The following is a 22,577-nucleotide window of genomic DNA, read 5'->3' on the forward strand; positions in this document are numbered from 1 at the left end:
TTGCATCCTGCGACGGAGCATCAAGCACCATATCTTCCATCGGCAGCACATCATGCTCAGCATCTGAAGTCGGTTGCTTCTTTGGGCATTCAGTCATAAAATGCCCCAATTTTCCACACGAAAAGCAATGCCCAGCAAAGTTACCCCATTTCAAGCGAAAGTGCAAAGGATGCATGCCAAAGCAATTAAGACGTAACCAAGCAGGCCTTTTCCTAGCAGTGTCCCATAACATACACAAACGGTTACGATTCACAGCCCTGAGGCTCGCGGGGACCAGAACAGTGCCCACCATGGCCATGGCATCCTTGAACAGTGGCCAATAGACCGGCAGACAATTTTCCACTTCAACCCACACCGGGCATTCACTTTGAAGCAGGTGCTGAAAATCTGCCATTGGGCGCCATGGCACAACATGGACCAAACAGCGATCAAAGAACAATGGTAGTTTAAACAGGAGATCAACACAATGCTGCTCAGATTTCAACAGCACCTCATAAAAGCTTCGGGGCCCAACAAAAATCTCTTCAACACATTCTCCTTGTAGCAGACTGTGCAGCCCTGGGGAATACGGGAAAGCATCGGGAGCTTCCGAGTGAAAAAGAGTATAACAGCACGTTCATAAAACACGGAAAATGAGCGCAAAACATTTTTCGGGTCCACAATGGCTTCCAGAACATCTTCAGTGGTGGCAGAGTCAGAAAACGCTTCATGATTATGCTGAATATAATCGCCAAGCAGAGTGTTGGAAAACTCCAGCAAATGTTCCCAGTCAACATCCTGAGAATCCACAGAATCCAAGGCAACCTAAGCATAAGAGCGTTCCTGAGGATCCATGATCTCTTCCGAAGTATACTTGGTGCGTTTGCCCGCAGGCTGGAAGTCAAGATCAGGGGGCATCTCCTCTGTGCAAGGAACCATATCCTCTGGTTCCTCTGTATTAGAATCCGGACCAAGAGCTGCCACCGTTTGGTCTATAAAGGCCATATCCAAACTATCCATGGTGTATCACTACTTATGCTGGTCAGATGCTGAGGCAGGAGCTCACAAGAGGTAGAAACAAGGCAGGCCAGCACAGGCCTCTCTCTCTCTCTCTCTCTCTCTCTTTTTTTCGTAAAAGGTAATTGTATTAATTACAAAAAAAATACAAGATTACTGGATTACAAGATACATGATGACACAAAGCCATCATGTGAAGAGGTTTTCTCTTTCTTTCTCTTTCTCTTTTTTCTGATTACAAGATACACGAGGGCCCTAGGCCAACGTGTAGGGAAGCCCCGTAGTAATGCACTGAAAAGGTTACACCAATCATGGCAACGACCCAGAGGCAATTGCCATATGCCACGGATGCAAATCCTCCCGAGGGAGCACGTCGGAGTGTCGGATGAGATCTAGCTGCCAATGCAAGAGCCCTTTAAGCCTGGCAATATGTCGCGGTACATTAGAGGCCGAATCAAAGAGAAAAGCATTGCGCGTGGTCCAAATGTGCCAGCATCCCCAATATCTGAAAAAGTGAAATAAGATCTTCTCATGCAACTGTTGCGGTGCGGGATACTTCGGGCGCACAAAAACCCAGTCGAAAGGAGTTAGCGAGGACCCCACCACCGCGCGCCAAATGTGCGACAAGAGTGACCAGATATTCTTGGCGAGCGGGCAAGAGAGAAAACGATGTCGAGCCGATTCCGCCGGTGTGGTACAGAAGAAATAATTGCCATTCGAGATGCGACGCTTGGCAAGGGCCGAGGCCAGAGGAAGACCACCAATCATGACCCGCCAAAGAAAAACCTTGCATTTGAAAGGTGTCTTATTTAGCCAGCCCTCCATCAGCGTTTTCTGCCACCATGACACCGATTTCCGCAGTCCCCAAACAGTATTAGCTTTCTCTCCCAGCCATTGGTGATCTTGAACAAGAAGATGATACACCTGCTTAGTAGAGGCCTTTTCCAGACTCAGGCGGCCTGCAAGGTCCCAGTCCTGCCACAGGCGATCCACAGCCAAGGCAGGAAAGGGTTGCCTACCCTGAAGCTCCGACGAAAGCTGCTCCCATAAATCACGATATCCACGCGGGATCTTGAAGAGTCGCCGAGCAGTCCGAAACGATACGAGGACATTGCGAGTGGCAAGGGTAGCATCCGCAACCGACGTCATACCTAAACGGGCCATGCGATTAAATCTTGGTCTGAGCTGATGTTTATCTTCCCATGAAAGGAGTCTCGATACTGCCAACAATTCCAGCTGAAAGGAATTAGTCTGCAAGCGGTCCCCTACTGGGTGCCAACGGGCCTTTTGGAGCACCACTTTCCAAGAGCCGACCAAGTGCAGTAACAAAGAGGAAGAGGGACTAGAAACACGAGAGTCAGCATTAAGGACATGCCACCAGGAGGTCCGAAGCCGTGTGTTGCCATGGCGGAGCCCGTTGTCCTCAAGAAAATAACGGGCTATGATGGTCCATGGATGATGATCCACACACATGGCACGGAAAAGGGACCAACAGAGAGCTAACATATGAGTGTGTGCATCCAAAATAGCTCCACCACCCATGCGCTTAGGGGTACATGCATGTGACCATGAAATCCACGAAATGCCGGCCTGCAGTGAATCCCTCTTCCACAGCATGAAACGGATGGGATGAGTGAGGGCCTTCAAAGTAGTAGGCGTCCATGGCAACAAAGGCAGGAAATACGTGAGCATTGGTAGCATGATTGTCTAGGCCACTTTGAGGCGGACATGGAATGGCCACGCTTGCGACTTCGAGTACATAAACTTCGCCGCCAGTTTTTGTGAAATCCACTCCAGCAGGTCTTTTGGCCGTACATCCACCCCCAATGGGTATCCAAGATGCCTGACAATGGAGCCACGGGAAACCACCTGGCCTTGCCAGCCTAGGGACTGTAGTACAACTGAGAATGGCTGACTTAAGGGCATTGATGCGAAGCCCAGAGGCCTGACCAAAGAGTGTCCAAACATCTAATGCCCTTCGAATGTTGTCCCTATCCGCCTGCAAAATCATAAAGGTGTCATCAGCCAAAGATTGGCTAACGAAGTGTTGACCCAACGGAAGAGACAGCCCGGCCAGCTGAGCAGAGGCTGCCATGGAGGATAACATTGAAAGGACCGGGTGAGTCGCCAGGGCAAAGAAGAGAGGGCTCAAAGGACAACCCTGTCTGACCGAGCGTGCAAGGACAAATGGCTCTGTAACCCCACCATTAAGCATAACTCTGGAGGAAGCCTCAGCACTAATGGTGTAGATCAATCGGGACATTCGGGTACCAAAGCCCATAGCCGACATGAGGTCTGCAATGAAAGACGAGTCCACATAATCAAACGCCTTTTCCAAGTCCAATTGAATCAATACCACTTCCTGACCGGAGTGCCGCGCATAGTCAATAGCCATTTGCACATTTAAGATATTATGCAGAATGTTGCGGCCCTTAATGAAACCATATTGGAGAGGATGCATAATAGCTGGAAGGTGCTTGTGAAGTCGATTCGCCAGCACTTTGGAGTAGATTTTATACATGGAGCCCATCAAAGAGATTGGTCTCCAATGTTGCAACTTTGACGGCGAAGGGACCTTTGGAATTAGTTTGATAAGGCCTTCTTTCCATGAGGAGGGCATGACCCCCGTTTCCCACACCTGCTAAAACATGGCCACCAATGGCTTCACCAACTGCGTGGCCGAGGTCTGAAAGAATTCATTAGTGAGACCATCCCAGCCAGGACTTTTATCCTTCGGCAGGTGCAACAAGACGTCCATAACCTCTTCCTCGCAAATATCCGTCTCCAACGTGGCTTGCATATCAACTGGAACCTGCTGGCGGACCAGATGATAGAAGACCGAGCGGGCATACGTAACCTGGCTAGAAGGCGAGGAAGAAGAACCAAGAAGTTCCATAAAATAGTTTCTGCACATAGTGACAATGGTCTGCGGATCCGTGACCATGCGACCTTCCGAATCCTGGAGTCTGGTCATATTTTCGCGAGCCGGAGACACATGCAAGGCGCGAAAGAACTTATGAGACTGGCAGGCGCTATCTTGCAATGTGTCCGTCAAGTTGCGCAGCTTGGCCTGTTGATAAGATTTCAACTGAAACACTTGAATAAGATGGGCCAACCACCTCTCCAGAGACAGCAGAAAATCATCATCAGGGGAATCCAGAAGCAAGGAACGGACCAAAGCCAGTAAGTCTTCTGCTGCATGTCGACGTCGGCGGCAAAGCGAGGCATGATGGATCCCATACTGGCGAGCAACCCGCTGCACATTAGAGAGCAGTCGTGCAAAGGAAGGCAAGCCCTCAGAGGCGAAGTCCAATAAGAACCTCTCAATCCGCTGCTGCATATAGCCCTGGAAAATTGAATGCTTCAAATAAGAGGAGTTGAAACGTAAAGGGAGCCTATCCAGCAATTGCACAAAAGGTGCAATAGAGTGTGCCCGCATCTCAAGCTGGAGGGGGAAATGATCCGACAACGCATATTGCTGCAAGACCTTCATTTCCAGTTTTTCGGGAAGAAAATCATCGCCCTGCATGATATACATTCTGTCCAGTCGCGACCAGGTAGTTGCATATTGTGCGGAATGAAAAGTAAACCCTGAAAAAGAAGGGTGAAGCCACGACCAAAGATCTTGCTTGAGTACGTGCAAAGCAAAGGAACTCCACACCCGGCTTTCCGGCGTATCCATTACCGAATGCCCTGAAGTGGACTGAGAAGAGTCAACACACATATTGAAATCTCCCATCAAAAACCCCCTTCGGCCGAGTGACATGGAGCCCTGCAAAGTGGACCAAAGATCCCGTCGGGATGCGGGATCATTCGGAGCATAGAGGCCCAACAGCCATAAAATCTCTCCTTCAAATAAGACTTCGATCACCAGAAAGCGGCCCTGCACATCATTTTTAACAAGGACAGGCTGATATTTCTCATGGACAATCATCAGCACGCCTGAATAGTGCGTAGCAGGGGTTCCTGCATAAAACAGACGGAATCCATGACAATCCATCACTTTTCCTGCTTCACCGTGACTTTTGTGCTCAACTGCACACAATACATCCCACTGGTTCTCATGCAAGACGGTCCACACGGCATGTTGCTTATGGGGAGAGCAAATGCCTCGCACATTCCACGTGGCTATCTTCATGTATCCTCAAAGAAGGAAGTCAGGAACGAGGCGCCTGCTGCCTCGATTTCACCTTTTCCGCGAGAGCATCCAGGACACCCTCATCCAGAAAATTAGCCAATACTGCAAAAGAATTCTGGCGACCTGCTTTGGAGGTAGAAGGGAAATCCACTGCCTTGGGAGAGGGGCGGGGATAACGCCGATCCCAGGGTGTAATAACATTTCCTTTGGCATTGAACGCCAGCTTGGCAGGTGGGCCTTTGGGGCCGTCGGTATAGGCTCTCCTTGGAGACTGATTACGGGGGGCAGACGGGGCCGTAGGACGCGCAGCCTGCTGTGAAGTGGCCATTTCTTTCCGGCGCGTATACGTGCGCACGGAATCCTGGGAAGCGGGAGGCCCAGGATCCGCCAGGCCTGCATCCAACTTTTTACCTTTTTTGGGACGTGCCTCAATCCAGTCAGTGCGACGGGAATCCACACTCAGGACCTGTTGTTTGCCTTTATCCATGACATGAGGAGACTGAAGGGCTTCCTGGGGCGTGGCATCAAGCACCACGTCGTCCTTGGACAGCACAACCTGCGCATCCTCCGAAGACGATTGCTTTTCAGGGCATTCGGCCATGAAATGCCCCAATTTACCACATGAAAAGCAGTGGCCCGCAAAGTTGCCCCATTTTAAGCGAAAATACAAAGGATGCATGCCCGAACAATTGAGGCGAAGCCACGCGGGCCTTTTCCTGGCCGTGTCCCATAGCATGCATAAACGGTTGCGGTTCATCGCCCGGAAGCTTGGGGGAACCAGCACTGTTCCCACAACTGCCATCTTATCCTTCAACATGGGCCAATAGACCGCCGGACAGTTTTCCACCTCCACCCACACCGGGCATTCGCGTTGAAGCAGACGCTGGAAGTCGGCCATGGGGCGCCATGGCACAACATGGACCAAGCGGCGATCAAAGAATAGCGGCAACTTGGACAGGAGCTCAGCGCGATGCGTTTCCGATTTCAGCAGGACCTCATAAAAGCCGCGAGGTCCAAGGAAGATCTCCTCAACAGACTCCCCTTGCAATAGATGGTGCAACCACTGGCGAATATGCGAAATCACTGGGATCCTGCCAGTGAAGAAAAGTATAACTGCACGGTCATAGAACACCGAGAAGGATCGCAAGACTGATTTGGGGTCCACCGTGGCTTCCAGCATATCATCCGTTCCCGCAACAGAAAAAGATTCGGTATTATGCTGGACATAATCCCCGAGCAGAGTGTTGGCGAAGTCCAGCAAATACTCCCAGTCAATTTCCTGCGAATCCACAGGATCAGAGGCCACTTGCGCATAGGAGCGTTCCGGAGGACTCATTGGCTCATCAGGCGTATGCTTGGAGCGTTTGCCGGCAGGCGGCAATTCAGAACTCGGCGGCAACTCCTCCGTGCATGGCACCATATCTTCCGGCTCCTCTGCATCGGAATCAGGGCCAAGGGCTGCCACCGTCCGGTCAAGAAAATCCAAATCCAGGCCAGCCATACTGCTGTCTTCACACGCGGTGTCAAGGGGTCAGGCACAGGCGGTGCAGAGTTGCAGGGCGCTGCAGGTACCGGTGACGGGCAGCGTTTGACAGGCGGGGCAGATGTCAGGCGTGAGGCGGGCAGACGTCAGGTCCAGCAGGTAGAGGCGACGGGGAGCGTTCGTCAGGCGTGGCAGACATCAGCGTTTGACGAAGGCGGGCAGACGCTAGGTGTGGACGTAGGCGAGCGCAGGTACAGACGACGTGGCAAGCGTGACAGGCGCAGGTACAGACGGGCGACGGCTGCTGCGACAGGCGTACGAAGGACAGGTGCAGACGGGCGCAGGGACAAACGGGCGCAGCGACGATCGACAGGTTCAGCGGCTGCACCGAGGCGACGACCTGGACGCTAGGTCACGGGATCCGCCATCTCCTCGTCTCTCTCTCTCTCTCTCTCTCTCTCTCTCTCTCTCTCTCTCTCTCTCTCTCTCTCTCTCTCTCTCTCTCTCTCTCTCTCTCTCTCTCTCTCTCTCTCTCTCTCTCTCTCTCTCTCTCTCTCTCTCTCTCTCTCTCTTTTCGTAAAAGGTAATTGTATTAATTACGAAAAAAATACAAGATTACTTGATTACAAGATACATGATGACAATCTAAGCCATCATGTGAAGAGGTTCCAGTACTACAAGTTACAAAGTCATGGCAAAGACGCGGAGGAAATTGCCATATGCCAGGGACGTAAGTTCTCCCTAGAGAGCATGTCAGAATGCTGGAGAAGATCTAACTTCCAATACAAGAGGCCCTTAAGCCTAGCAATATGCCGCTGAACATTATAGGCGGAATCAAAAAGGAAAGCATTCCGAATGGTCCAGTTATGCCAACAGCCCCAATATCGAAGAAAGTGATACATGAGCTTCATATGTGGCTGTGCCGGAGTGGGGTATTTAGGCTGCCCAAAAACCCAATCAAAGGGGCGTAGGGTGAAACCAACCACCCCTCGCCAAACAGCCGACAAAAATAACCAGACTTTCTTAGCGATGGGGCAAGAAATAAATCGGTGCCAGGCTGATTCCACAGTAGTGGTGCAAAAGAAACAGTTGCCATTGGAGATTCGTCGCTTGGAAAGAGCTGAAGCAAGCGGAAGACCACCAATCATCACTCTCCAAAGAAAGACCTTATATTTGAAGGGTGTCTTGTTCAACCAGCCCTCCATCACAGTTGCCCTCCACCATGACCGGGATTTACGCAATCCCCATAAAGCATTCGCTTTAGTAACCAGCCATTGATGATCTTTAATCAGAAGATGATACACCTGGTTAGCAGAAGCTTTGCTTAAATTCAGTCAAAAGCTGTTCCCATAAATGCCTATATCCACGAGGGATCCTGAAAAGTCTCCTAGCTATACGAAACGATATTAGCACATTGCGACTGGCAAGGGTGGCATCCGCGACTGAAGATAAGCCCAAACGTGCCATCCGGTTGAATTGTGGTCTAAGCTCGTGTTTACCTTTCCATGAAAGTAAACGCGAGACTGCCAGCAATTCCGATTGAAAAGAGTTAGTAGCTAAGCAATCCTCCGCTCGATGCCACTGAGCCTTCTGCAGGACCAATTTCCAGGAACATACCAAATGAGTAAGCAGCGATGAAGAAGAACTGGAGAACCGCGAATCAGCATTAAGAACATGCCACCAAGAACTCTGGATTTGGGTATTGCCATGCAGAAGCCCATGGTCCTCAAGGAAATAACGGGCTATAACGACCCATGGATGATGATCCGAGCACATGGCGCGGAAAAGAGACCAACGGAGTGCCAGCATGTGAGTTTGGGCATCTAAAATAACTCCTCCACCCATGCGTTTGGGGGTGCACGCATGCGACCAAGAAATCCAGGAAATACCTGCATGCAATGAGTCCTTCCATAGCATGAAACGAATAGACTGAGTAAGAGCATTCAGAGTTGTAGTAGTCCAGGGCAGCAATGGCAAGAAATATGTGAGCATTGGCAACATAATTGTCTGGGCTACTTTGAGGCGAACATGGAAGGGCCAGGCCTGAGACTTCCAATACAGAAACTTAGCCACCATTTTCTGAGAAATCCACTGCAGAAGCTGCTTTGGGGAAACATCAACACCCAAAGGATACCCAAGATGCCTAACAATGGAGCCACGAGGAACAACCATACCCTGCCAGTCCAAGGACTGCAAATCCGACTCCGTGCAGCTGAGAATGGCTGATTTGAACGCATTGATGCAAAGGCCGGACGCCTGACCAAAGAGAGCCCAAACATCCAATGCTTTTCGAAGGTTATCCTTGTCCGCACGCAAAATCATAAAGCTATCATCAGCCAAGGATTGACTAATGAATTGCTGTCCAGTAGGAAGCGACAATCCGGCCAACTGAGTAGAAGCTGCCATATGAGATAACATCGAAAGAATTGGATGAGTCGCAAGGGCAAAGAAGAGAGGGCTCAAAGGGCACCCTTGTCTGACAGAGCGGGCAAGGACAAATGGCTCAGTAACACCTCCATTTTGCATGACTCGCGAAGACGCCGCAGCACTGATGGTGTAGATTAGACAAGACATCCGAGCACCAAAGCCCATAGCAGACATAAGTTCAGCAACGAAAGACCAGTCCAGATAGTCAAAAGCCTTTTCCAAGTCCAGTTGAATCAGTACGACCTCCTGATTAGAATGCCTTGCATAGTCAATTGCTAGTTGTGCATTTAATACATTGTGCAGAATGTTTCGGCCCTTAATGAAACCATACTGGAGAGGGTGCACAATGGCAGGGAGATGCTTATGGAGCGGATTCGCCATTACTTTGGAAAAGATTTTGTACATAGAACCCATCAAAGAAATTGGGCGCCACTGTTTCAACATAGACGGGGAAGGAACCTTTGGAAGCAGTTTAATAAGTCCTTTCCATGAGGAAGGCATGATCCCCGTTTCCCACACCTGCTGAAACAAAGCCTTCAATGGTTTCGCCAGTTGGGTAGCAAAAGCCTAAAAGAACTCATTGGTGAGACCATCCCAACCGGGACTTTTATCCTTGGGCAAGTGTAACAAAACGTCCATAACCTCTGCCTCACAAATATCTGACTCCATTGTAGCTTGCATGTCCTGCAGAACCTGATTGCAGACCAGGTCATCAAAAACCGAACGGGCCTGAGTAATTTGGGCTGAAGGTGGAGAAGTAGAACCAAGAAGGTCGCGGAAATAATTCCTGCACATATGCACAATAGTTTGCGGATCCAGGATAAGGTGGCCTTCTGCATCCTTGAGTCTGGTCATATTCTCTCGAGCAGGAGAGACATGGAGAGCTCGAAAGAACTTATGAGTCTAACAAGCACTATCTTGCAAAGTCTCCGTCAGATGTTGCAAATTGGCCTACTGATACGATTTCAACTGAAACTCTTTAATAAGATCAGCCACCCGCATTGCCAGTGCTAGTAGAAATGCATCATCCGGAGTGTCCACCAGCAGAGAACGAACCAAAGCCAGCAGATCCTCTGCTGCTTGTCAACGCCGCCGACAAAGAGAGGCATGATAGATCCCATACTGCCGAGCAACCCGCTGCACATTAGAGAGCAATCTTTCAAATGAAGCAGTGCCCTGAGAGGAGAAGTCCAAGAAGAATCTATCAATCAATTGCTGCATATAGCCCTGAAAGATTGCATGCTTCAAGTAAGACGAGTTGAAACGCAAAGGGAGTCTCTCCAGAAATTGCTTGAAAGGTGCAATGGGTTGTGCAAGCAGCTCAAGCTGCAGAGGGAAATGGTCCGACAAGGCATATTGCTGCAACACTTTCATTTCGAGCATCTCGGGAAGAAAATCATCATTTTGCATGATGTATATGCGGTCCAACCGCGGCCATGTTGTTGCATACTGGGCAGAATGGAAAGTAAACCCTATAGAAGACGGATGTAGCCAGGACCAGAGATCTTGCTTAAGAACAGCAAGAGCCAACTCATGCCACATATGACTTTCCGGTGCATCCATTACCGAATGCTCCGATGTGGACTGGGAAGAATCAACACACACATTGAAATCCCCCATTAAGAAGCCCCGTCTGCCAAGTGACAAGGAGGTCTGCAAAGTCTGCCAAAGCTCCCAACGAGATAACGGATCATTCGGAGCATAGAGGCCAAGTAACCATAAGATCTCCCCTTCGAATAAAATTTCAATCACCAAAAAGCGGCCATGTACATCATTTTTAATAAGAACAGGCTGATATTTGTCATGTACAATCATGAGCACACCCGAATAATGCATGGCCTGTGTCCCTGCATAGAACAAAAGAAAGCCATGGCAATCCACAACTTTTCCGGCTTCTCCATGACTCTTGTGCTCAACAGCGCACAGGACATCTCACTGATTCTCATACAATACAGTCCACATGGCATGTTGCTTGTGTCGAGAACAAATTCCTTGCACATTCCACGTGGCTATTTTCATGTGTATTCAAACAAAATCAGGTACGAGGCACAGCTTGCCTCGATTTGACTTTTTCTGCGGGAATGTCCAGGACTCCCTTGTCCAAGAAATCCGCCAACACAGCAAAAGAGTTCTGAGGACTAGATTTGGAGGTAGACGGCATATCTGCTGGCTTGGGGATGGAACGGGGATAACGACGATCCCACAGGGTAATGACGTTGCCTCTGGTATCAAAAGCCAGCTTAGCAGGTGGACCTTTTGGACGATCCGAATACATTTTCCTAGCGGGTTGAGGACGGGGGGCAGAGGAAACCATAGCAGGAGCAGAGCGCTCTGAAGACAACATTTCCTTCCTGCGCATATAGGTACTCATGGAATCTTGTGAGGTAGTAGGCATAGTATTCTCCATACCAGCAACAACCCTGTTGCCTTTTTTTGCACGTACTTCAACCCAATCAGTGGCACGGGAATCCAGACCCGAAACCTGTTGTTTACCTTTGTCCAGAACTTTAGGCGGGTGGATAGTATCCAGCGACGGAGCATCACACACCATATCTTCCATGGGCGGCGCAACATGGCCAACATCTGAAGTGTGTTGCTGCTCCGGGCATTCAGCCATAAAATGCCCCAATTGTCCACAGGAAAAAAAAATGTCCTGCAAAATTGCCCCATTTCAAACGAAAGTGTAACGGATGCATGGCAGAGCAATTGAGATGTAACCAAGCCGGCCTTTTCCTTACAGTGTCCCATAACATACACAACCGGTTGCGATTCACAGCCCTTAGACTTGGAGGGACCAGAATAGTGCCCACAGCGGCCATAGCATCCTTCAACAGTGGCTTCATGATTATGCTGGACATACTCGCCAAGCAGTGTGTTGGCAAACTCCAGCAAATGCTCCCAGTCATCAATGTCCTGAGAATCCACAGAGTCAGAGGCAACTTGAGCATACGAACGTTCCTGATTACCCATTGTCTCTTCGGGCATATGCTTGGAACGCTTGCCCGCAGGCTGAAAGTCAAGAGCCGGAGGCATCTCCTCTGTACAAGGAACCATATCCTCCGGTTCCTCTGTATCCGAATCCGGACCAAGGGCTGCCACCGTTTGGTCGATAAAAGCCATATCCAGGCCAGCCATGCTTCTCTCTTCTGTTACAAACTACTAATTCGCGCTAAGGCGAAGAAGAAATCTGCGTACCTTGCTCTGTCACACTTGATCTGTTACCTGAGCTGAGACGGGACAACAACAAAGGTGAAGGGGCAGGTCACATAGCCGCCATCAAGCAGGGCCCAGAGAGGACGGCAACTGCTCTGCAGATTCCGGTGTCGGCTGCCCAGATAGCCCACAGGAGGGAAAATATGCCGCGTGTTCTAGAGGCACGGAAAGCAGGTAAATGGGCTGTCTACAGAGATGGAAGAGTCATCATCACAGAGAAAAGGACAGCATGACGGTGCGCGGCCTATGAGACCCTGAAGTTCACACTATGGAATTGCAATGGCTCCCTTAAAACAGATGCAGGTTATTTTGAGGATACTTTCAAAGGGATAGACATTGCTATGTATACTGAGACACATCAATGTAAAGACAGCCATCTACCTGATGTATATGGATATAGATGGGAAAGTGTATATCGCCCTCAGCCTAGGCGGCCTGGAGGGACGAGGGGATCAGGAGGTGTGGCAATTCTATTTAGAAAAGAGCTCCGAGATACAGTCCAAGTGGTATATAGAGATGTAGAGGCAAGATACATGTGGATCAGGTTATGTACAAGTAGAACTCAAGACATGTATATTGCCATATGCTACTTTCCCCCTGCATACTCTAAGTGTGCCCCTAAAGAGGCATCCCTGTATACACCACTATCTGAGGACATAATGAGATTTATGAGAATTGATCTTCCTCCAGCATCAAACCGCAAGGCAGAATCAAAAGAACTTTAATCAACCACACCTATCCGAGCATATAAAGCAATTGAGACCTAGAATAAAATCCTTTGCCCCTTCACTGAAATGTCTGGGCAACATTAGGTGTGGATGTATGCACAGGAACAGAACAAGATTCCTGGTGAACGTGATTCTTTACCACAACCACCCAAGGAACTTCTTTTGAAGCTTGTTCATGATAGGAAGGGCAAGGCTCATCCACAAGCCTACCATTATGAAAATCCTTATTTCCACTTTGCCCAATATGTGCAAGAGGACATACATGTTGTTCCTGTGACAAAGTTTGAGGCTCGTGCTCTTACATATGCATCCTCTGGAACCATACAATGCTATGATCCCTCTGGATCATAAGTACATTCGGATATATAAAGTGACCCAACTGCCCACAGACCCAACTGCCCACATCTAAAGCAGCAGCTTGCAAATGTGTCCCATCTCAACTTATAAAACAAGGGATCAGACCAAGAGCTTGAAAATGTATTTTAGTCGAGCGAGATCTGCTTGTATCCCTGAGCAAACAAGCTCTATTTCTATTACGAGATGCCAAGTGAGACTCCAACAATACTTATCCAAGAGAGCACGACCAAAGGAAGAAGCCTCCAGAGATGCAAAAGAAGTTCACAATCTCCACCCAAATGGGACATGCCTACTTAAGTGCATCCTTGAAATTCCTCCAAGCCTTTGGAGTGTGAAAAAGAACTCTGAACCTCAAAGAACCATTTCGGCTCCTTGCTGTGGAGCAGAAAAGACACTGAATTTCTTGCCACAAACCAACCACATTGTGACCCTTACTTCTAGACAAATAGAGATTATCCACATTGAAAGAGGCTGCAAGAACGGCTTTTATAGAGATGTATTACTGTCATGGTTCCTTCCAGTTCTGTGCTTTCTAAGAGAAGGATTGCTTCTACCACTGTTATTGATGTGGTTTTTTGAAGGAGACTCCTACCCACATCTTTTTTGGAATGTCAATGTAGACTGGTTCTTGTTATCAGTTTAGACTTTTGACTCTCTCAACTTGTCATTGATGTGGTGCTTTGAATGAGACTGTCTAAAGCCTTAGCAACATGACAACATTTCAAGTTACAATCTCCATCAAAAGATTGTTGTTTACCATTCTCTCTTTGTCAGCTTGTCAATCTAGGATTTAGAGTGTTTAGCTATTGCATTAAATTGATTAAGTACTGTAGGTTTCCACCCAAAAAAAAAAAGTAAATGTGCAGAACTAAACTCTTTTATTTCTTCTCAAGCACTTTCCATCTCATCAATTCTAAGCAATAATAATGACGTGATTGTTGGAAATAACTGCTTGTGGGACTTATGAATTGAAATCATGCTAATTCTCCTGGGACTTGTGTGGACGTTTTGATCTTTTAGATTGAAATCAACAAAAAAGACTTTTCAAGCCTCATTTTGTTGATGAACATAATTTTTGCATCTCAAACCTTTCAGAAAATGGAATGGATCTGATCCACTCTCTTCTTGTTGAGATTGTAGGGATCAAAAAGGCCTAATGCAGTAATTACTGGCACCTTGATGGATGGAGAAGAGGGCATTCCTCCTGACAAAGAGAAATGGCTGAGATTGCACCCTTATGCACCCATACCAAATCTGTAAACATGACCGCCCTTGAATTATTTTATTTCGTTGCCTGTCATTTTCATTGTTTGATTTGATATCCAACTTGTAATGTTCTATGAAAATTATAAAGGCTTCTTCATCGTAATTTCTCAACATATGAAGAGAGTATGAAGGCAATGAGAGAAAACTGTGTGCCTGTTTCCTTCATTCTGAGATATGAGAAAACTTCATACCAATTACATCAAGATGAATTCCTCACAGAAGGAGGACAGGTATGATTTTCCAATTTTCAGGACATCAAAGCACCTTTGGCTGTCCTTATCTCAGCATCCACTCCAAAAGTCTGAGTAAGTAGACTGGAAGCCCCTGACCTGGAGCCCTTAATTGCACTTCTGTCCTGTTGCATGGCTGCCTCTTGCATATCCTATGCTTGGGGCCCTTTTGCATCTGGACCAGATTCCAGTATGGCCGAGTTGCTCAAGATGTGATGTGGCAGAGAATACTCAGAAGCACTGCATTTCAGACTCACCATGGTAGCTCAGAACATTTATTCTTTTATATATGTATGTCATTTACAGGGTTTGTATTCTAACTTAACCTCACGTTAGTTTGTTGAGGTGGTTATTAATAGAATCTTATTTTCCTTAACCATATATGCCATAATCTCCGCCACTGGAAAAATGAAAGAGGGTTTAATGCCACTTAGCATCACCATACTGTCAAAAAGGGCTCTTGCCAACTCGCAGCCAACTGCCTACTACCAAGCTCCTATGTGCCAATAGCCAGAACAACAGCAAAATCTCCCTCAATGTAAGACTATCCTCCAATTACCTCCAAAGATCCATCAGAAAAGGCTGGAAATTACTGTGCCTGTACCAATGCTAAGTGGCAGCAGAAATTGTCTGATCTTGTTCATCTATATCCTGCTTCCCAACCTGGTCATGTACTAGAAGGGATGTCTCTCCAAAACCCACTCTCTTGGATCCCACTAAAGTCCTGTAAGGGTTCCTCTACTATCCTAGAAACTCCACCCCTCCTACGTGCAACAAGCTAGGTCCAGGTCTATGTACCACTTCCAATGACAGTAGGCAACTACTTCAATCGTGTGTCTTCTCTCTAGGCAGCATACAGTCAAGTCTACCGCCTCCATTAAGTCCACCATCCTCCTTAAGTGGGAAATGAAAGGAATCATGTCTAACAATGGCTATTACGTAAAGCAGCATATCCCCTCTCGAGAAGGATCCAGATCTGCAAAGAAGACAACTCTATCCTCCTCTCCTCTTATGGACTGGGGCACGAGTAGAGAAGCCCAGAACTGAGACATGTGGAGGGACGGTGGAGAGTGGTCAGGGACCTTAGACCACTAGCCCATACAATGCCACCCCAGCCTCCTACGGCTTCCACAGCCACCCCCTGGTTATCCAAGAGCTAGAGATTCCACAGCAGATTACAGAAGCACCACAGATAGATGTGATGCAGCCCACAGAGGCAGTCATACCAGCGGTGACTCAGGAGATGTAGCAGCAGACGCACCACCGTCTCTAGACTTCTACCTTGCCAAGTGGCAATCCCAAAGCTGATCCCGTCTCAGGTACTTGACACCCAATAGCGTGAGGAGGGTGAGGAGACATAGGAGAGCAAGCAGGAGGCAAAGGACTTGGACACATACTAAAAGGTACTTTAAACTTGGTTGATAATTCAAGCATATCAACTAAAAGCTACTTAGTCAATAATTCAAGCATATCAACTAAAAACTACCAAGTGAAGAGCAATGCAACATAAAAAGAAAGTATTAATATGGTATTTAAGTTGGTAGTTACCTAGGCGAGGATCAACTGCATGCCAATTCTATGCAAACTGATTTGCTCATGGATTCTAAGAAAGTTTCATGAGAAGGAAAACAAGATGCTAGACCCATGTTTAATCGAATGGCATGGCTTGGATTACTTTCTATTGCTAATGCGAGTTTGCCAGCACAATGGATATTGATGTCTTTCTGGTTGATTCAATGGATTTTTCATGCTCCTTGAGGATATCCTGACTTATGGGACACGCTTTCCTTATCTTTGCGTGATCAGTAACCCTTGCCTGGACTCTCTTTGGATAATTCTTGGCAAGATTGGAGACTTGTGGGTTTCCCTACATTTGGAACATGCCTTAGTTAATCAGATTTATCATTTCCTAATTAAGGATGGAGCATGCCTTAGTTAATCAGATTTATCATTTCCTAAATAAGGATCTTCACTGGTTGGCAGCTAAGGGCAATTCCATTTGGGGCCTCCATAAAAGCAGGATATGGTAGAAATCAGTCATAATGGAGGGATGGATCAATAAAACTCCATTTAAATGCAAAGTCTTTCTTTGCTGATCAGTGGCTTGCCCCTTGCTTCAGCCCTCTCTCAACAAAATATCTCTAATCAATTCGTTCTTCTTCTACACTACTAGTGTGGAGACTTCTCGCCACAGGTTTGTCTCTTGCCCACTGGTAACAAGGAAGATTTGGTCTCTTTTGTCAGAGAATTAGTGACGGGTGGTGGGACCTGTTCTGCAACCCTATAGTTAGGTGTTTGACAAGCCAAAATTTGCAGATGCAGCCACACAGAAAGAGAGTGTTCCACTTTCTGCACTTCTGGGGGGTTGGCATAACTGGGTCACCCAGAATGCTTTTATTTTTCACTCCCATTCAGGTGTTCAAAGTCATATTGCTCATTGGAGAGGCCTTCTTCACTAGCAGCTTGATATTGTGCAACATGCAGGCCTTCTCCCCCAGGAGGATTTGGTCTCATGGCATATGGTAGTTTTGTCCATTCCTTTGCTGCCCTTTTAGTTCATCTGTGACTCTTGTACTTTTTCAGTAATTAGTATAATTACCCTTTGTGGAAAAAAAAGAGAGAGAATGGCAAGGTTAGGTCTAAAAATGGTGGGAGATTCTGCTCTTCCTCGCTAATCAAGACTTTATTCTGTTCATCATACGTGACAATACTTTTGCATACCTGGAATTCACATGTTGGAGGATAAATTTGGGTGGCATATTCCATTTCCTGATTTTGACGACTCTGTGCCTTGGCAAGATTGGGGTTTCACCCAACTTGACGTTTTTTGCATTTCTCAAAAAATGTGATATATCATAAGATGATAGAAGGTAAAAGATGGGCTACAAAACAGGCCAATAACATGTGATAATGTAGAGATGGCCATACAAAATGGTGAGAAGGCTACTAACAGGTATGGGTATCAAGGATTCCGTATTAGGGCAAGGTTTTGTCTAGAGAGTTATTATTGGAGGCCTCCCTACTAGTGACCTTGTGCACAGGTGCAAGATTGCTAGAGTGTGACCATTGTGTCTTTGCATGACACGAATGGAGAGTGCACCTCATCTTTTTATTTCCTGCCCGGTTACCAGACTGATTTCGGATTTTATTTCCAAGGTTCAGACTTCAATGGGTCTTGGGAAGATTACCCCAGATTGATATATTGCAGCCACAACAGTTGCATTTGTTACATTTGTTACATTTGTTGCATTAGATTGGGCTTTGGCACATTTTGGTGTACTAGAAACAGTTTCATCTTTGACTTTGCCCCTAGAATTCTTGGTTATATTTGTCGAATTAGAGGCTTTCTATTTTGGCAGGATGCTTCTACGTTATCAATGGGAATTGTCATGTGCAAAGAAAGAGCAAAATCTTCCTAGGATTGAAACTTTCTTCCAATCTTCTCTACAGGTCAGATAAAAAACATGAAAAATGTGTATTTCTGTCGTAATGTGAGGAAGGTGTCAAGGTCAATCTGATTATGTTCCTGTGGAATCATTGTGATGCACCAAGATGGAACGTTAATGGGCCTCTCCAATTAAAGGGTCCCTACAAACCCACCTTCTTCTATAAGCCCAGTGTCTCTATCCCTCAATCGTACAAATGACTGAGTCAGATTTCATGTGCCAGTTTGCTGTTCCATTGAGCAGTCGGTCCAACCCTGTTCTAAGTAGCAAATCACCCCAAGAAGAATGCCATTTTCAGATAGGAGATTAATACAGGTCTAAGACATGTTTTGTCTAGCCTTCGCTCTTGAAGCGCCTCCTTTGCAGAGTGTCTCAGTCAATTATTGCTACTCTAAGACCCTTACATCTCTAGCTGTGCACATCCTTTGGAAGGTCCAAGAATGCAAACCACTCTCATACTGTGTCAGCAACCTAATGTAGAAACTGCCATGAGAGAGATGCCTCACTTCTCTCCAACTTGGTGTAGACGAAAAGAAACGAATCTCTAGGCTCGACTAAGGGTGACGTCAAAACCCTCTCTTTTTCTACTCAAGAAGATAAAGTCATATTAATTAAACCTTTGCTGAACCAGTAAGGTATCATTAAGGCAAAGAAATAGTAGGCAAGGAAGCCATCCTCAGGCCAACATTTCGAAAGTGAGAATGTCTTGTGTGATGGGCTAAATGAAGAGCCAATATGGGGGACACTCAGTAGTCCCTCATAGGGCTTATTTTCTACTGTGTATTTTACCTCTGGTGTTTTTATCGAGGTGTGATTAATGGAAATTTATTTTCTTTGGAGGAAGAAAAAGGCAATATGGCAGATTATAATGCCAAATCATGAGGCCTCGTGAGAAAAGGTGCACGAGTCCCAGATACTCTGTGAATGATCCCAACCTCCCTGTTACCTCTCCCATGTATGTCTTAGGAATTCTCTCTTCCATATATGAGACAGTCTTTTAGGCTGGTGTGGACTTCTGGTCTATGGGCTGGATGCATCTGAACTCACAAACGTAGGAAAGTGGGTGTTTGCTTTACTATTGCAGCCAATAGCACACACTTCTATGAAACCATTATTCACTAGCAGATTATACAATCTCATAGACTCCATGACAAGGTCTATCCAAAAAAATAAAAAAAGCAGTGAGACATCCATGTAAGTGTCTATATCACCAACATAGCAGATATAATATAGGGGTTGTTGCAGCATGCACATTAGCTTTAGGAACGAGATCACTGAGTTGCCAAGAGTGCACAGTTCCTTTGTGTCCAGATTGTCCATAATGCCCAAACTTTGACCCAACTGAAAACTTCCACTATATTGACAGTCAGGATGAAAATCTGCCAAAGACCAGAAGACTTTGGCAAACCTCTCCAAAAGCTGGCATGCCATTGCTGAGAGAGTCTATCCCAGAATACTGTAGTGGCTGGGCAATTTCAAACTAGATCTATGACTGACCTTGTAGCCAACAGCACACACGCTCGCTGCACCATGATGCATGCTGACCTGTGACTTTTATTTGGTCCTTTTAACTCAAAAGCTGGTGACTCAGCAGACTACATCTGTCCATTGCTTGGAACCAAACCCGCCCTTTAGAGAAGGTTGTCAGTTCCTCACCTAAAAAACTGAGGTTGTGGCCAAATCCCAACCACAATAGATTAAAGTCTATTACAAAAGGATTCATTATGGGTGTTTCATAGTGTTTTCTACCTAAGACTTCCAGGTTGAATGGGTTTCGTTCTAATGAAATCTGAAACGATCCTTTTTGTGAATTTCTTTTATCGTAGGCCATATGTTGTTGCCAAGTATCCACATTCTCCAGCTCTATTTGCAAGCAAGCGCAATGAAGTCTCTCGGGTAATTCCTCTCTCTTTTCACTGCACTCTGTTTACCAAAAAGTTCCAAGTTTCAGAAACAAACACCAAGATGTTGAGCAATGGAGCAAAGAAAACCAAATGCTGGAACCTAATGCAGTGTTCACTTAAAAATTATGCATTAAAGAGCTGTGCTATGCACAATCAATCATAGTCATGGCCACTGTTTGAGCATATGTCATCGTGTTTGCCTTTGGAAATTGCAGCAACTAGACAAACTTCTGAGAGAGGAGCTCAAAAAATTTGGAATACCTCCACATGCAGAAGGTATCAGGTAAACCACATTGTACTCAAACACTATGAGCGGTTTCAACCATTGAGGACATTTCTGTAAACTATGCACTTGGTCACTAATCAAATGTGGTTTGGTTTTCCTTCCAGTGATGCAAAATATGCTATAGTAGCAGCAGCACTAGAGAAGCAACAAGCTTTTCGGTTTTCAACAGCTCCTTCGAGTGAGAAAAAGATTATGGAATATGAAAGGAGCACAGTGCTGTGGCAGATTGAGGTAAGCCTGCATGATAGTATGTTACGTTTGCCCTCAGTCCAGGTAATTTGGAAACTGAGAACCCCTTTCCATCCGATCTACAGAAACATTTTAAAGTGTGCATGTATATGTGCGCAATTGTGTTTGGATATACTGTGTTTAAAACAATGACCATCAACAAGAACTACTCTTCCATATATGTGCATGCATGCATGGGCTGAACATGCAGGAGTATAAATTTACATGGTACACCTCTGAGACCCGTCCAGACCTCCACTGCCGCTGGCAATTTGAAAATACCAGATCAAGCATCACTCCCTCACACTCTCACACTCCCTCTCTCAAGAGCACACACAAGCAAGAAGGAGAGAAGGAGAGAAGAAGAAGGGGACTCCTTTTGCCACACACCAAAGAATAAGCTTCTCATTCATTTTTCAACTTCATATACAAAACCCTAAATCCCTTTCGGGCGGTCATCCTCTTTTCCTTTTTTACATGGCCGGCCGTAGCCTGGGCCCTCTTTCCCATTTCCCACCATTCTAATTTACCCTATTCCCACTAATGCATCATTCTGACAATTGCTGTCTTTGATTGACAGAGAGCTGTTCGCTCACGTGATATGAGTATTCTCGAGTCTATATTTGATGAAGAAACAGAGTCTGCATCAGGAAATGATATAAATCTGGATGATGCTGATTCTGATGTGGAGGATATTTCACAGGTTGAAAAGCTTCCTTTTGAGTTCGAGATGGTTTCTTGAAATTGGACTGGTCCCACCATCATGCAAAAGATAATTGGGGTTCATTTCTGATACAAAATGGTTCATGTCTACTTGAAACCACATTCCAGTTGTCTTCAGAATTGGAACAGTCTATTCCAAATATGTTAATCTTTTTGTAAAAGAGGTTTTGCAATGCATTAATCTATTGACAAGTAAAATGTAAGTCTCTTGATGATCTGTAGAGTCCAAATGAAGATCACTACCAAAGGGCTGGGGGAGGTCATGATATGGACCTAGAAGTTGATATGAGTGGTAGAAGGCCAGTGTCACGACAGGGAAGTGAGCATTCTGATGTTTATGGACGACTGCAGGACCACTTGCAGTCACCAGATGTACATTCCATGACCAGAAATCCTCTGGCCAGGCCCAAACTTGATGATCTTGAGCCACGTACTTTTCAAGTGGTTGGGCAGCTGACAACCCACAGGGTGCCATCATTGTCCGATGAGGTCCAGCAGCAACATAGCATCATTCTTTCTGCTCTGTCAAGCCCAACAGCCACAAGATTTCCAGAACCTCAATTTGAGCAACCAGAAGAAGACATTGGTTTGGGCGACTGGGAGAGTGACAATGAAGGAGGCAGCAGCTTTATACACAGCAGCCCACGGTAAAATTTCCACATTTGACCAGCTTTGTACATCTGAATATCTTAGGCAGCGTCCACGGAAAACAAGGTCAAAGAAAATTACAATATTGTTAGTTATAAAAACGGCAGATAGATATAATTCTGTACTCCAAGAAAAGAAACGTGAACTATGATTCTCAAACTGGCCTATGCTGATACTTGATGGCCAGACCACATAAAAGGGCGCTGCCTTGGCACTGGTCTCAATGGATTCAGCAGAAGTGATAGCATATTGGAACGGCTATCAAAACTCATGGTTTCATATATACTGATAATATTTTATTTTCTTTTCCCATTTCTTGTGCAGGAGAAGTGTAAAAGATGAATTGCCTGATGGGGCATCTGCAAGTTCCAAAAACACAACCAAGCTTTGAATGTCTGCTCATATCAGACTACCTGGGGCCTTCTTCAAATGTTCATCTGGCAACCAGGGAAGGATTTGGAGTATTGTTTGTTAGAATATCTAGAGGGACAGGACTCCATTGAA

The 22,577-nt window shown here is 46.3% G+C and overlaps 2 protein-coding genes across 5 annotated transcripts in view; both read left to right on the forward strand.

The window, feature by feature from the left end:
* Positions 1-7,028, forward strand: part of LOC148010680 (uncharacterized) — a gene marked incomplete at its 5' end in the record, with an annotated part of 49,637 nt that extends 42,609 nt beyond the window's left edge. The window contains one exon of the mRNA XM_087671034.1: positions 6,627-7,028. Within this exon, the coding sequence (XP_087527160.1) occupies positions 6,627-7,028 (402 nt within the window). The remainder of the gene's footprint in view (positions 1-6,626) is intronic.
* LOC148010678 (uncharacterized) overlaps positions 1-22,536 on the forward strand; it is a 304,057-nt gene extending 281,521 nt beyond the window's left edge. For all 4 annotated transcript variants that reach the window (XM_087672005.1, XM_087672007.1, XM_087672006.1 and 1 more), the window contains 7 exons: positions 14,483-14,598; positions 20,111-20,180; positions 20,404-20,471; positions 20,579-20,705; positions 21,283-21,405; positions 21,648-22,072; positions 22,398-22,536. In XM_087672005.1, coding sequence (XP_087528131.1) covers positions 14,483-14,598; positions 20,111-20,180; positions 20,404-20,471; positions 20,579-20,705; positions 21,283-21,405; positions 21,648-22,072; positions 22,398-22,464 — 996 coding nt within the window. In that variant the 3' untranslated portion in view covers positions 22,465-22,536. The remainder of the gene's footprint in view (positions 1-14,482; positions 14,599-20,110; positions 20,181-20,403; positions 20,472-20,578; positions 20,706-21,282; positions 21,406-21,647; positions 22,073-22,397) is intronic.
* The last annotated feature ends 41 nt before the right edge of the window (positions 22,537-22,577 follow it).

This window comes from Lygodium microphyllum, chromosome 29, assembly GCF_053477565.2.
Source record: "Lygodium microphyllum isolate KBCC chromosome 29, Lygodium_microphyllum_v1.1.10, whole genome shotgun sequence".
In the NCBI taxonomy this organism is placed as follows: Eukaryota; Viridiplantae; Streptophyta; class Polypodiopsida; order Schizaeales; family Lygodiaceae; genus Lygodium; species Lygodium microphyllum.